At 45.4% G+C, this 15,152-nt stretch overlaps 1 protein-coding gene across 2 annotated transcripts in view; it reads right to left on the reverse strand.

Annotated features, from left to right (window-relative positions):
- The window catches only part of LOC143784284 (UDP-glucuronosyltransferase 1A1-like), a 192,447-nt gene that overhangs the window by 94,561 nt on the left and 82,734 nt on the right, over positions 1-15,152 (reverse strand). Inside the window, exon 1 of one of the 2 annotated variants that reach the window (XM_077272373.1) lies at positions 8,899-9,786. The exons of the other annotated variant lie outside the window; for it this stretch is intronic. Within the exon in view, the coding sequence (XP_077128488.1) occupies positions 8,899-9,753 (855 nt within the window). The 5' untranslated portion in view covers positions 9,754-9,786. Of the gene's footprint in view, positions 1-8,898; positions 9,787-15,152 lie in introns of those variants that run through there. 2 annotated transcript variants of the gene reach the window in all.

Here is a 15,152-nt window from a genome sequence, read left to right on the forward strand (position 1 = left end):
CGGAGGCCGAGGGGCCCCGCCCACCAAATCGAAGGCCGAGGAGCCCCGCCCACCAAAGCGGAGGCCGAGGGTCCCCGCACACCAAATCAGAGGCAGAGGGACCCCGCCCACCAAATCGGAGGCCGAGGGGCCCCGCCCACCAAAGCGGAGGCTGAGGGTCCCCACCCACCAAATCAGAGGCCGAGGGTCCCCGCCCACCAAATCGGAGGCCGAGGGTCCCCGCCCACCAAATTGGAGGCCAAGGGGCCCCACCAACCAAATCGGAGGCCGAGGGGCTTCGCCAACCAAATCGGAGGCCGATGAGCCCCGCCCACCAAATCGAAGGCCGAGCGGCCCCGCCCACCAAAGCAGGGGCCTGGCCCCGCCCACCAAATCGGAGGCCGAGGGTCCCCGCCCACCAAATCGGAGGCCGAGGGTCCCCGCCCACCAAATCGGAGGCCGAGGGTCCCCGCCCACCAAATCGGAGGCCGAGGGGCCCCGCCCACCAAATCGGAGGCCGGGGGTCCCCGCCCACCAAATCGGAGGCCGAGGGGCCCCGCCCACCACATCGGAGGCCGATGGGCTCCACCCACCAAATCGGAGGCCGAGGGTCCCCGCCCACCAAATCGGAGGCCGAGGGTCCCCACCCACCAAATCGGAGGCCGAGGGTCCCCGCCCACCAAATCGGAGGCCGAGGGTCCACACCAACCAAATCGGAGGCCGAGGGGCCCCGCCCACCAAATCGAAGGCCGAGGGGCCTCGCCCACCAAATCGGAGGATAAGGGGCCCCGCCTACCAAATCGGAGGCCGAGGGGCCCCACCAACCAAATCGGAGGCTGAGGAGCCCCACCCACCAAATCGAAGGCCGAGCGGCCCCGCCCACCAAAGCGGAGGCAGAGGGACCCCGCCCACCAAATCGGAGGCCGTGGGGCCCCGCCAACCAAATCGGAGGCCGAGGGTCCCCGCCCACCAAATTATTCTAACATTTGAATAAATAAAGTATATATGGATTCTAGACTCCCGATTCTTTAGAATCGGGCTGCCATCTAGTAGCTTATAAACACATAAAAGGATCTTGTGTTTAGCATTTCATATGTATGGGGCGCCACAGAGAGGTGGTGGGTGTTATAATGCTGGACAGACTACAGCCAATAGAAGATATTAAAGTCAGCAACTCCTAGTGGTTGCCTGACACCTGTAGCAGCCAGATAATTAGTCATGGTCCAAAGACTCCAACCAGCCCATAGCAGCATATAAAATAATCCCCCAAATGCCAAACAACAAAAGACCATACAAAGTATAGGCAGCCTAACAAAGATATTTACCCATATTGTAACAGAGACAGGCGTCACCGTGCTCTCTCGCCAACGCACGTTTCGGTGCGAGATCACCTTCTTCAGGGGGCGTGGTTTTACTCATAAGATAGTCCCTCCTTATATAACAGGTGTAGTAAGTCACCTGATGTAAAGGTACCAATGGAAATACTCCATCTGCGCAAGCGCACCTGCCGGCGCTCGTCAGAGCGCTGCCGTCCATATCCCCGCCCACCAGCAACAGTCACATGGTGTGGCCGGCGCCAGCCCACACCACGTAACGAAGCACAGCAGGGAGAGGGCAATGGAACAGGAGCGATCACCGGGCACAACGAGCGTGCACGCGCGCAGAAACACCAAGGAGAACAGGTAAAGAGACATATGAAAAAAAAAAAAAACCACAAAACAAAATATATATTGTAGACACAAAGAATATTACGTAGAGGGATTAGTAAATATGATTAAATGAAAATTATTCAGAAATGCACAATATAAGAATATAACACCAAACGCATGGTAGAATGGACCCCACAGAAAGACGCTCCGGCATACCTATGTCCCGTGGTCAAGTCCGCAGCGTACAGCCGGCGCCTAGCCGTCGCCGCAACCAGGCCACATGGACACACAGCAGCAAGAGCATGCTAAAACCGTAGGGGCCAAAATAACCACACGTATAAGTTCCTACATCATATATGCACATACAAACTTGAATTTACAAAAATACCACTAATTATATTGTGCTAATAAACAGCAGTTGTGCAATATTGAGCAGACAACCAGCCACAGAATGGAAAAAAAAAAATAAAAAATTTCACACATATGTCATAAGATCACAATTTTTCTCTCTCCAGGTCCTGCATATCTTCATTAGATGTTGGAGCGAAGGTTTGTGGATAGCTGTCTGCTCAATATTGCACAACTGCTGTTTATTAGCACAATATAATTAGTGGTATTTTTGTAATTTCAAGTTTGTATGTGCATATATGATGTAGGAACTTATACGTGTGGTTATTTTGGCCCCTACGGTTTTAGCATGCTCTTGCTGCTGTGTGTCCATGTGGCCTGGTTGCGGCGTCGGCTAGGCGCCGGCTGTACGCTGCGGACTTGACCACGGGACATAGGTATGCCGGAGCGTCTTTCTGTGGGGTCCATTCTACCATGCGTTTGGTGTTATATTCTTATATTGTGCATTTCTGAATAATTTTCATTTAATCATATTTACTAATCCCTCTACGTAATATTCTTTGTGTCTACAATATATATTTTGTTTTGTGGTTTTTTTTTTTTTCATATATCTCTTTACCTGTTCTCCTTGGTGTTTCTGCGCGCGTGCACGCTCGTTGTGCCCGGTGATCGCTCCTGTTCCATTGCCCTCTCCCTGCTGTGCTTCGTTACGTGGTGTGGGCTGGCGCCGGCCACACCATGTGACTGTTGCTGGTGGGCGGGGATATGGACGGCAGCGCTCTGACGAGCGCCGGCAGGTGCGCTTGCGCAGATGGAGTATTTCCATTGGTACCTTTACATCAGGTGACTTACTACACCTGTTATATAAGGAGGGACTATATTATGAGTAAAACCACGCCCCCTGAAGAAGGTGATTTCGCACCGAAACGTGCGTTGGGGAAAGAGCACGGTGACGCCAGTCTCTGTTACAATATGGGTAAATATCTTTGTTAGGCTGCCTATACTTTGTATGGTCTTTTGTTGTTTGGCATTTGGGGGATTATTTTATATGCTGCTATGGGCTGGTTGGAGTCTTTGGACCATGACTAATTATCTGGCTGCTACAGGTGTCAGGCAACCACTAGGAGTTGCTGACTTTAATATCTTCTATTGGCTGTAGTCTGTCCAGCATTATAACACCCACCACCTCTCTGTGGCGCCCCATACATATGAAATGCTAAACACAAGATCCATTTATGTGTTTATAAGCTATATCTGTACTATGACCCATATGTGCTGACAAGGTGCATCGTTCCTCATTTTTCTTGGAATGTCATATCACTTACCCTATGGTGTTACATTATTTACTATATTGCTCATAGCTTTGTGCACATTGTGTGCACAATATTGATTTTAATGTTTGTATATGTCATTTAATAAAGTTTCTCATAATTTTTGTAACTATTGGCATTTTGACTCTATTTTTCTCCGGTTTTGCAATTCAGTGTTTGAGTCGTTTTTTGCCTCATATTCTAAAAATGCAATTTAGCATTAATATGCAATTATATGCATGGTAAAAATCTTATTATAATTATGTTTTGGGGACTATTTGTACAATTTACAAAAAAAGGTTGCACTCTATCTTGCTAAAGCATGTCAATGTGAAATATATGAAATATGAATAGCAATATGGCTTTTGAACATTAGGAAACTATTACTAAGCTGATAAGTAAACACAAATACACACATTGTCACCAGCCTATGTAGAAGCGTTAACAGAACGTACATAGGCTGTAAACAGAGAGCAACAGTTAATTTTAAAGAAAACAAAAATTAAAAAAAAATTGCATGGGCTCCCGCTTAATTTTAATAACCAGTAGAGGGAAAGCTGACAGCTGAGGGCTGATGTTAATATTTTGGGGTAGAGCCAATAGCCATAAAGTTTCCCAGGCTACTAATATCAGCTCACAGCTGTTTGCTTAGACTTTACTGGCTAGTTTACAGGGGGACCCCAGAAAAAATTGACATAGGGTCCCCCTATAAAATCTAACCAGCAAAGGTTAGGCAGACAGCTCTGGGCTGATATTAATAACCTAGGAAGGGGCCATGGATATTGGCCCCTCCCAGACTAAAAACATCAGCTCTCAGTCACCCCAGAAAAATCTGTCACTTAGCCTCGCTCTTTCTACTTGCCCTGTAGCGGTGGCAAGTGGGGTTCATATTTGTGGGCTTGATGTCACCTTTATATTGTGAGGTGACATCAAACCCACAGGTTTGTAATGGAGAGGTGTCTATAAGACACCTATCCATTACTAAACCCATAATGTAAGTGTATAAAAACACAGACACTCAGAATAAAGTCCTTTACTTGAAATAATGACAGACTCCTTTAACAATCTTAATTAAACCATACTCACCGAACGCCTAATCCACTGAAGCCAATGTCTCCTGCAACAAAAATAAAATAACAAACCTCAATATTCCTCATCTGTCCGCCGAGAAGATAATCCATAATGTCTCACAATGATCCTAATCACTTTGAGAGCAGTTACATCAGTGGGAAAAATGTGTTTTTTAATTTTAATAATTCTAGATGTATAGTGAGCTTTTTGAACTCTCAAGGGCTTCACAAAATATTATAATGCTGAGACGTGAAAATAAAAAAAAAAAATCAAATTTTTCCTACAAAAATGTTGCTTTAGCCCCAATTTTTTTATTTTCAGAAGGGTAACAGGAGAAAATGGATGACAAAATTTGTTGTGCAATTTTTCCTGAGCACGCCGATACCCCATATTTTTTAAGAAAACAACTGCTTGGGTGCACTGAAGGTCTGTAAAGGCAAGGAGCGATCTTTTGGCTGAAATAGGTTGCGGATATCATGACCCCAAGTTTGTAATTTTCAAAAGAGGTAATAGGAGAAATTGCGTAACAAATTGTATTGTTCGTTTTCTCCTGAGTACAGCAATACCCCTTAAGTAGTAGTGCACTGGTTTGAGGGTGCCATGTCAAATTGGCAAAGACCATGGGGTTCCAGAACAGCAAAAAAAAACATATGTGACCCCATTTTACAAACTACACTTCTCAATTAATTCATATATGGGTGTAGTGATCATATTGACACCACAGGTGTGCGTCATAGCATTTTATACCACTGGGCAGTGAAGAAAAATAATTATATTTCTACACCAAAAAAATTGTTTTAGCCCCAGATTTTACATTTTCACACAGGAAATGGGTAAAAATTGTGCCTAAATGTGTCACACAATTTCTGTTGAACATGGCAATACCCCATATGTGGAAGTACAGTACTGCTTAGCCACACAGCAACACTTGGGAGGAAAGGCGTTCTATTTGACTCTAGGAGAACAACTCATTGTAGAATAGTTTGCAGAATCCATATACAGAGCCCCTAGGTGCCATAAGAGCAGAATCCCCCTCAAGTGACCCCATTTTCGAAATTACACCACTCTGTGAATTTATCTAAAGGTGTGGTGATGATTTTGACTCCATATTGTTTTCCAGAAATAAGCAGCAGTGAACGTTGCGGAGTAAAAATTGCAAACTGCCGTTGTAGTGACCAGTACGTTGTAGTGCCAATACATTATGCCTATCTTATGCTTCTGGAGACACACATACATAAATTAGGTGGGCTCTCGTCTCTGCAGAAATGCCACACTGGTTTAGGCTCACTGTGGGGCTTAGAAGGGAGCGGGGGCATTTGCATTTGGGAGCGCAGAATTCGTTGGATTTATTTTGTGGGAGAGGAGCTATAGCGCTTTTACAGAGCCTTTATGTTACAAGTAACGTGGAAGCCCGCTATATTTCTGTTATCAGATGATGGACCTGAGTGGGGACTTGCTTTTTTTGTGGATTGAGTTGAGGCTTTTATTGGGAACATTTTAGATCTATGCTGAGCACTTACATTGAGGTTTACATCTAAATCTCTGAGTGACGTGATTCAGATGAAACCCTCGAGGGAACTATTCACTATAATGAGGCAGCAGTTACTCTGGACTCCATTTGGCCTCTGTCCTTCTTTTCAGAGGTGCACAAAACTGTGGCACACATCATCATAGGGAATCTTCTGCTGGGGGGGTTCTGTCTAAATCATGTATTTCAAAAATTTACACTAAAACTCCAGTTTAAGTGCTCAGTGCAGAGCGCAGGATAAGTGTGCACCGAGCCTTAATGTGATCTTTGGAAAGAGGAATGAACAAAAGAACCAAGGTGAAGAATTGGTTGTATTTATGTGACACGCCCACCAGGGCCGTGGGGTACTCGGAACCGGGTCGGACAGTTCTTTGGGGAAGTCACGGGGCCGTGACCCGACTCCGTGGCCCTGGCTGTGCTGTAAAATGGGGAATAAAGGAGCGCTATCACTATTTAAAAGATAGCAAAGGGTTAACATCTTTGGGACCTGATCCAATCAGGTCTCGATGAAGTCACCTGTTAGAGCTACCACTCTGCACTGGAATCACAGCGCTTGCAGGACCCTGGAGGTCCTGAGCACTGCAAGACCATTGACCACAGAGAAACAGCACTGCACAAAGCCTAGCAAATGCCAACGTTTATCTACAGTGGGCGGTCGGAAAGTGGTTAACTATATGTAACTATGAAAAAAAAATCTGAATTTTTACTGTAAAAATTTTATAAATGGAAGCAATTGTCCACTACTAAGACAATTCCTTCTTTAATACTATATTCCCCGTTGTAAAATAAAATACTCTGTGTTCACCCCCTGTACCGTTGATATTCCATCGATTTTGGCACCGCTATTGAGCTGCTGCGACTTGATTTTCTTCAAACAAACCTCAAACTTCTAGGGGAGGTGTGAAAATTGCTGCACATTAGCAGCTACATAGCATCACTGAATCGGTGCTGGTAAAGAAGGAGAGTTTGGGGTATTTTTATTTCACAATGGGGAATTTAGTATTTAAAAAGGGGTAGTCCTATTAGTAAAAAAAAGTCCAGCTTCCAAACCAAATAGGAGATAAAATTGTGATTTTATTGTTATGCCATTAAAAAGGTATACACGTTGCAAAAATAAAAAATGAAGGTGGAGAACTCCATGAAACCTACACATTTCGAATGCCAAACGTTCTTAGTTCTGATACTGTTAATAGATTAACAATAAAATCACGATTTTATCTCCTATTGGATTTGAAAAGATTGACCTCTTTTAATTCTAGGACTACCCCTTTTTAAATACTAACTTCCTTATTGTAAAATAAAAATACCCCATTACCCCATACTCGCCTTCTTTACCAGCACCAATTCAGCGATGTTATGTAGCCGCTAATGGCAGCAATTCTCACACCTCACCTGGAAGTCTGAAGTTCGTTAGAAGAAAATCAAGTCTCAGCAGCTCAATAGCAGCCGCTTCATCACTCAAACTTTCATCTACAAAGTTGGCGGTGGAGTGGCCTAGTGCTTCACTATTCGAAACACAAAGGGTAATCTGGTGGGGGGTTTTATACGTTGAGTCCTAGTAGTGGACAACATCTTTAATTGCTAACGTACAGTACATGTTATCTAGCATGGCACCTACAAGCACAAAAAGCAAAAAAAAAAATAGCCTCATACAATTAGAAAGTTAAAAGATATTACTACCAGAGTACAAAGAGGCAACATTCAAAAAAATATTCATGTCCACAAATCCAAAATTGTCCATGTCCACAAGAGGTCAGTATGTTTTAATGCTATTCATAGATCACCAAAACATGTCAATAGTGGAGAGTAGACAGTGAGGACTTTCCACAGTCACTTAACAGAAAACTAATATTGGCTAGTGTAATGATTAACTTATTAATCTTATGGAGGCCTAGAGAGCAATGCCTCATCTCTGCTATAAAGCCAGTGTCAGTGAAAACTGATATATTCACATTCAATTAGGATTAATCACAGAGCAATCATATCCAAATACAGAGTATAATAGTTAGAATAAAATAAATAATAATATCATAAACATTATGCATATAACCAAATGGTGAACATTATTACGCTTTACAGTGATCACCAAAAGTGTACTTGACCAGAAAAAGCATAATAAAAAAATGAATTGCTAATAAAGAACAGGTGGCACTCACCCTTCTAATATACATAATAAAATGACACCATGTTATTTTCGGCCTGTCTTAAAATGAATTCACATGTCAATACAACAAAAGTTAGCCTCTCATGCATCAATAACGCACAGGGTCAAAGTGCATAGTACGCGAATATGTAAGATCTATCGAAGGATTATCCACATGATTGCGATGGATACTACACTGTACAGTGGACGAAACTCAAGAAAAAGATTGACCAAATTATTTTTTTTGTAAATCTTTTAACACCTTTGCATTAACTATGTTTATAGTCCATGTATTAATATACTTACCCATTGCCGTCTACTTCTGTTCTCCTTTGCACCACATGACTGCCAATAATCCTCACCGGATCACACAGCATCTTCTGTGTAGTCCTAAACGTCATATTGTCAATGCAAAACTATGATTGCTTCAATGTGAATCCCATAGATTTACACAGAGAAAGTGACTTCCAGACAACACAAAAGCCATTATTGCAGTCACACGGCGCAGAAGAAGTCAGGAATGTTGATGAGAAAAGAAGAATATGGTGATCGGTATACTAATTAATGTATTGTGTATATAATAAATAAGGCTAAGGTGCTAGAAATAAAATAAAAACACAAGTGATACTGTAGGGTCCACAATATATGTCATATTAAAATTGTGGATACCAATATAAACTATATCACTAATAATTTCTAATATGCCTTGAAATAAACATACACTTTAGGACATTAGAATAAAACAGAAATAAAACTTGCAATTGGTAATGACTTATACAGTATATCATGATATCATTATAGTACACTGTCTGTAAACATACTTATGAACATTCCTTTAAATACTAGTCAATTACCTACTATAAGCCTTACTTTGGTTAGATGTTTTTTTGATTCACAATTGATGCCTCCGACAAACACCATGTTGGGCATTATAGGTCTTGGAAATTCAAGGACAAAGTCATATCGATTGAGCCAGATGGAAGTTCTGCTGAGAAGCTGCACAACCGTGACCTCTTTCTTCAGAAAATTTGCAGCTATTTGCTGCATTTGCAAGAATGTATGTCCACAATAGTAAGGCTCAAACATTCTGACCAGTAAGTTCTTCACACGCTGGGAAAATGTCATCTTGTCCGAGTACTGAGTAAAAATTCTAGGCACATACGAAAAAGGACTTGGACATTGTGCGCTTATATAGTCAAGAGTACAAGGTATTCCTCTTACATAGTTCACCGTGGGCACATCAAGGTGTTCAGCTAGTATCATTCCACATAACAAAATTGAATCGGTGAGTAAAGCATCAAACTTCTCATCCTTAAGACTCTGAATAAGTTCTGTGTCATCTAGTAAGGCCTTACACATGTTGTCAAATACCTTATAAAGGTCTTGCATAGCATTAAACATTGTAATAGCCACACCAGGGAAGTAAGATTGGTTAAAGTGATCAAATCCAAATTTTTCTAAGAGTAATGCTAAATCTTGATTGCTGTAAGGGATAGAGTAAGTCTTGGTTGTATAGAGGTCAGATTCACCAACTCTTATGTTGCTTTCACCTGTTACAACCACAACTTTGTGTCCAAGCTGTGCCAGCTTCTCCACCAGAGGACGCATGCTGAGCCAGGGACTACCACCAATAGGAATTACAAGCAGCTTTCCTCCATTAGCTTGTCTAAAAACACAGAACACGATCATTAGGGCTCCACACAGAGACAACAGTGATAGCTTCATTGCTGCAGAGGATCGTCCAGGAAGTAATGTTCATTTGGGCCAATTCACCTTGAATGACTTGTTTTATACAGTGAACAGGCTTGGAAATCTGCCAAACTTGTTGGTTAACTCCCTTCTTAGCTTTTATGTTCTGTCCCTGAGTACAAGTATGATAAATCATTGTTACAAAGTGTAAAAATGCGTATGGAGCGCCCCCAGACGCAGGGCCGCGGAGTACTCGGTACCGGGCCTCTCTGTCTCAGTTCTGGGGTTGTCACGGTGGCTAGAACCGGTCCGTGACCCTGCTAAGGGGCGTCCAATGAAAGGTGTAGGTGGTGGTGCAGGTCGCGATGAATAACGAGGACACAGGGTTGCAGTCTCTTTACCTCTTTACTGAAGGCTTCAAGGTCCACAATCCAGAGGACGGTTAACAGGGCTGTCTGAGACCGGCCGGTCCGATGGCACCTCCAGAGTTCCCTTTGCAGGTGGAAATCTGTGCCTACCTTCTAGCGCCTGTGTGTTGTAGTACTTCCCTGCTGAGCACCACGGGATAGTCCTCACAACTGTTGTGTCTGTTTCTGATGTTCTTTCCCACAACTTTTGTCTATGCTGATGTTCTTCTCCGTCCCCCAGATGATATGGATAGGACGCACCTGTATGACGGGTAGGCCTGGAGTTTTTCCAGGACCCTAGTGACGCCCCTCTCCAACAGTTGCCCCCTATGTCTGCTTAGGTGATTTAGGTGAGACAGCCAACCTATAATTAACTGTCCTGCCGTTGGTTTGAAGTAATGCTTGGAGCCCAATACTTCCTTGGCGTTCCGGCCACCGGCTATGCGCCTCAGTAGGAAGTTGCCTCGATCTTACAGCACGACTCCTACTGGTGATCTCCTTTTTGCTTTGATCTCGTTTCTCACTCTCCATAATAAACCTTGCTTCTTGTCCTTTCTTTAGATACCGCCGCGATGTAGTGCAGGCGTGGTTCCTTAACGTTCTTCCCTGTTCGCTAGGCCTCTGTCAGGATCCCACCCCTGACAGGGACCCCCCCCTGAATCTTCCCCTGCAACACCCTCTGCCACAGGATGTTGCCTGGTTCCAACCCAGTCAGCTTCTGTCTAACTTTCTATCTAACCCCCAGTTTTACCAGATTGTGAGGAGTGGCCTAATACATAGCACCCATTGCTCCCCCTGGAGGCCAGACTATGAAGTGTATTGTCTGTGATACCTGGTCAGGTGAACTCCTTCAGTGCCATCAGACGTACCATCACTCCCCTTAGCGGCGGAGCATCAGTACTGCAACGACCAGGACTCTGGGGTGCTGCACTCCCCCCCGGTTAAATCCAGTACTCCCGGACTGGGAAGAAAACAACAATACATTCAGCAAAATACATACAAATTTTGAAATGCAAATAACAAGTAATAAGTGGAAATAACAGTGCTTCCCTTTATGGGAGGTGAGGACTCTTGAACATTACAAACATGGTTAAATATCTTAAATAACACACTATAAATAACTTCTATTACCCAGCCGGGTATTCTACTGAGTGCAAATGCTGAACAATAATTGAACTTTGCCTCTAAGGACGTGTAAGCTGAATCCACTAAAGGCCTATGATAAAACTTCAAAAATATAAATTAACTTTTTCTTCATTTTTCCCTTTTAAGTGCAATATTTTCTTTTTATTCTATGATTTGTCTTATGCAGGACCGCCTGTCTATCTGCCCAGGCCTACTGCCTCTTTCTTAGTACAGGATCACCGAGCCATCTCTTTATGGCTCCTAAGAGGACTCAACCACTAACCCCTACGGGTTCACTTCCCTGTCCCCATTCTTTAGCACATTATTAAACATTTCCTATAATTAACTAACTGACTACATATAACTTTTCTAGGTAAAACATTATTTCTTTTTACTTTTCTTTAAGGCGACGTTACATATTAAATGCAACTGGTAAATATTCCCTTTAAGAGGGACTCAAGTCTCTTTAAGGTAGTGCAACTACTCATGTTGCAAGTCCATGTAAGGCAGGAACTCCGATGCTGTTTCCAGGAACAGTTTCTTCACAAAGAGTTCTCTTTCTTGTAAAACCAGTAGAGGGCACCCTTAAGAGGGTGCAAACTATTTACAAAGCAGTTTGTGAACCATTCACCGTCCATGATTCGGTAGTCTTTAAAACAGTGGTAAACAAAAACAAAAAGGCAAAATAGGGATCCCGGGTCAACAAAGGGATCCCTTGAAGAGATAACCCTGGTCGGGTTATAGCAGCAGAAAAACACAAAAAGACAAACAGTTAACTATTTACATACTCGTGGTTCCGAGGTTTTATCCTCACAGAAGGTTACACTGCATCAATTGGTTATGGACACTCACAGGCCGGGAAGGCTGCGGTCCTCTGTCCTCAGTGGATGCAGAATCAGTATGATTGGTTGGTCTCCCAGACATGGTCAGGTCACCCGGTGTCTGGATTCGGATGTCAGCTGTTGTTGCACGTTCAGTAGCGGCGATGATACACACCGTGGCGACGGTAGTTGCATTGGTCAAATCTGGGTTAGTCGTGGTCGGGACAGCAGGTGGCGCTACTGCCGGCTCGCATCGTTGGACGTCTCAGGCGCACCACCCCTGCGCACTCCGGTGGCGGGTGTAGGTCACCTGGTCCCCTTTACATGGTAGCTGATTGTCATATCAATTGCGTGACGGGGTTTTCACATTGTAGCTGGTAAAGAAGGTTTCAGTCGGCAGTCCCGGTTCTTGTATAGAGCCCCAACCCCGCTTCGGGTGGAAGGCTAGTACAGTCCCCTGCCTGACCGAGTTCCTCCGGTTGTGTTCAGTCTTTGGTCTCTGTACTCTCGGTGGGTCACTTGGTTCTGTCTCTGTTTGGTTTTGCCATTGTCGGATTAAGCATTGCTTATACTGTTCTCAGGTGAGCGCAGCAATGCTGAGGCCCTCCTGCCTGGCCCCATCCAGCCCGATCCGTGGGGTATCCCACTGGAAGGTCACCCCCTCTGAGCTCACATCTAGCGGTTTCCCCATCGTGGTTGGTAACGGGGGCACCAGCTTCTCCATGGTGCCTGGGGTTAGTATTACTAGCTCAGCGGTGAAAACTCAGTTATTGTCGGGCTGGGGAGCGGTCGGGAGAGCGGGATCGGTCGGGGGAGCAGGGGCGCTTTCCGTACCTGCGTCTGATGTGATTCCACCGATGTCGATCTGATCCGTTGACAAGGACACTGGAATCGGCTGCAGTCCAGACCGCGGTTCTTCCAGGGCGGTCTCCTGACACAGCTCCGACCTCCATTGCTTCGCATCGGCTGGCTCCACATTCATGATAGGCTGGTTCGGCTCCACCGCCTGTGGCTCCAAGAGGTTCGGGTCCTCTAGCTGTGGCGGGTCCAGGTCCGTCTCCGGTAGTCGAGGACAGGCCAGGATCACTTCGCCGTCACTCTGGGACTTGCTGGTCTCCATCCCTGCTCCGGGATCTTCGGTGGCACATGCACGTTGTCCCTCCATTTTCTGAGGGCGTAGCTTCTTCTTCCTCCCGTTTCCGCCGTTGCAATCCAGGGGGCGGTTCTCCTCTGCTCCTTGGCAGGTCGTCATCTCGCAGCAGTAGTCGGAGGGGGCGGTCGCCACTTTTGGCGCCGCTTGGATACTCTCCTCCCATGGCACGTCCTTCTTCTTCTTCTGCACTTCCTGTGGCGTTGCAATGGCGGCGATTTTGGCGGGAACTTTTGGCGGCAAGTGGCAATCCACAGTCTTTGCAATAAGTCACAGTCCAAGCACAATAAATCACAGTTCCAAGGCACACATGACCTGATTCTTCAGGCTTAAGTAGATCCTGTTCGTGACGCCAAGTTTGGAGCGCCCCCAGACGCAGGGCCGCGGAGTACTCGGTACCGGGCCTCTCTGTCTCAGTTCTGGGGTTGTCACGGTGGCTAGACCCGGTCCGTGACCCTGCTAAGGGGCGTCCAATGAAAGGTGTAGGTGGTGGTGCGTGGTGCAGGTCGCGATGAATAACGAGGACACAGGGTTGCAGTCTCTTTACCTCTTTACTGAAGGCTTCAAGGTCCTCAATCCAGAGTACGGTTAACAGGGCTGTCTGAGACCGGCCGGTCCGATGGCACCTCCAGAGTTCCCTTTGCAGGTGGAAATCTGTGCCTACCTTCTAGCGCCTGTGTGTTGTAGTACTTCCCTGCTGAGCACCACGGGATAGTCCTCACAACTGTTGTGTCTGTTTCTGATGTTCTTTCCCACAACTTATGTCTATTCTGATGTTCTTCTCCATCCCCCAGATGATATGGATAAGATGCACCCGTATGACGGGTAGGCCTGGAGTTCTTCCGGGAGCCTAGTGACGCCCCTCTCCCACAGTTGCCCCCTATGTCTGCTTAGGTGATTTAGGTGAGATAGCCAACCTATAATTAACTGTCCTGCCGTTGGTTTGAAGTAATGCTTGGAGCCCAATACTTCCTCGGCGTTCCGGCCACCGGCTACGCGCCTCAGTAGGATGTTGCCTCGATCTTACAGCACGACTCCTACTGGTGTTATCTCCTTTTTGCTTTGATCTCGTTTCTCACTCTCCACAATAAACCTCGCTTCTTGTCCTTTCTTGAGATATTGCCGCGATGTAGTGCAGGCGCGGTTCCTTAGCGTTCTTCCCTGTTCGCTAGGCCTCTGTCAGGATCCCACCCCTGACAGGGACCCCCCGAATCTTCCCCTGCAACACCCTCTGCCACAGGATGTTGCCTGGTTCCAACCCAGTCAGCTTCTGTCTAACTTTCTATCTAACCCCCAGTTTTACAAGATTGTGAGGAGTGGCCTAATACATAGCACCCTTAGCTCCCCCTGGAGGCCAGACTATGAAGTGTATTGGTGTCTGTGATACCTGGTCAGGTGAACTCCTTCAGTGCCATCAGACGTACCATCACTCCCCTTAGTGGCGGAGCGACATTACTGCAACGACCAGGACTCTGGGGCGCTGCACGTACAATAAATAATCTCTTTGAATAAACATTGGAAGAGGATTTGTCAGGGGAGCAATGAAGTGCCAGCTTCTACCGCTGGTACCAGTGCCAGTCCAGAAATACAATCTCTAGGCCATTTAGTGAGTAGCATAAACCCCCTCACCAGCATTAGATGCACAAAGGGTTATACTGTATATTAATAATAGTGCATAATGTGAGCAAACATTTGTAGGGGGCACATTATTTGGTAGCAGCCTAGATCAACACAGTCACGGATTTGAGGTCTCATGACGATATTGATAAACATAATGTCTCTCATAAATTTGCAAAACAAGCAATGCAGCTTTTCTTCAACCAAAATGTAAAGCAAGAACAAACAGTCCTTTTCGGTTAGGGCAGGAACAGTACCTCAGCATATACATAAATGTTCCACTCACTTAGTACAGGCACTCCTCATACACACCGT

The sequence above is a fragment of the Ranitomeya variabilis genome, chromosome 7 (assembly GCF_051348905.1).
Source record: "Ranitomeya variabilis isolate aRanVar5 chromosome 7, aRanVar5.hap1, whole genome shotgun sequence".
In the NCBI taxonomy this organism is placed as follows: domain Eukaryota; kingdom Metazoa; phylum Chordata; class Amphibia; order Anura; family Dendrobatidae; genus Ranitomeya; species Ranitomeya variabilis.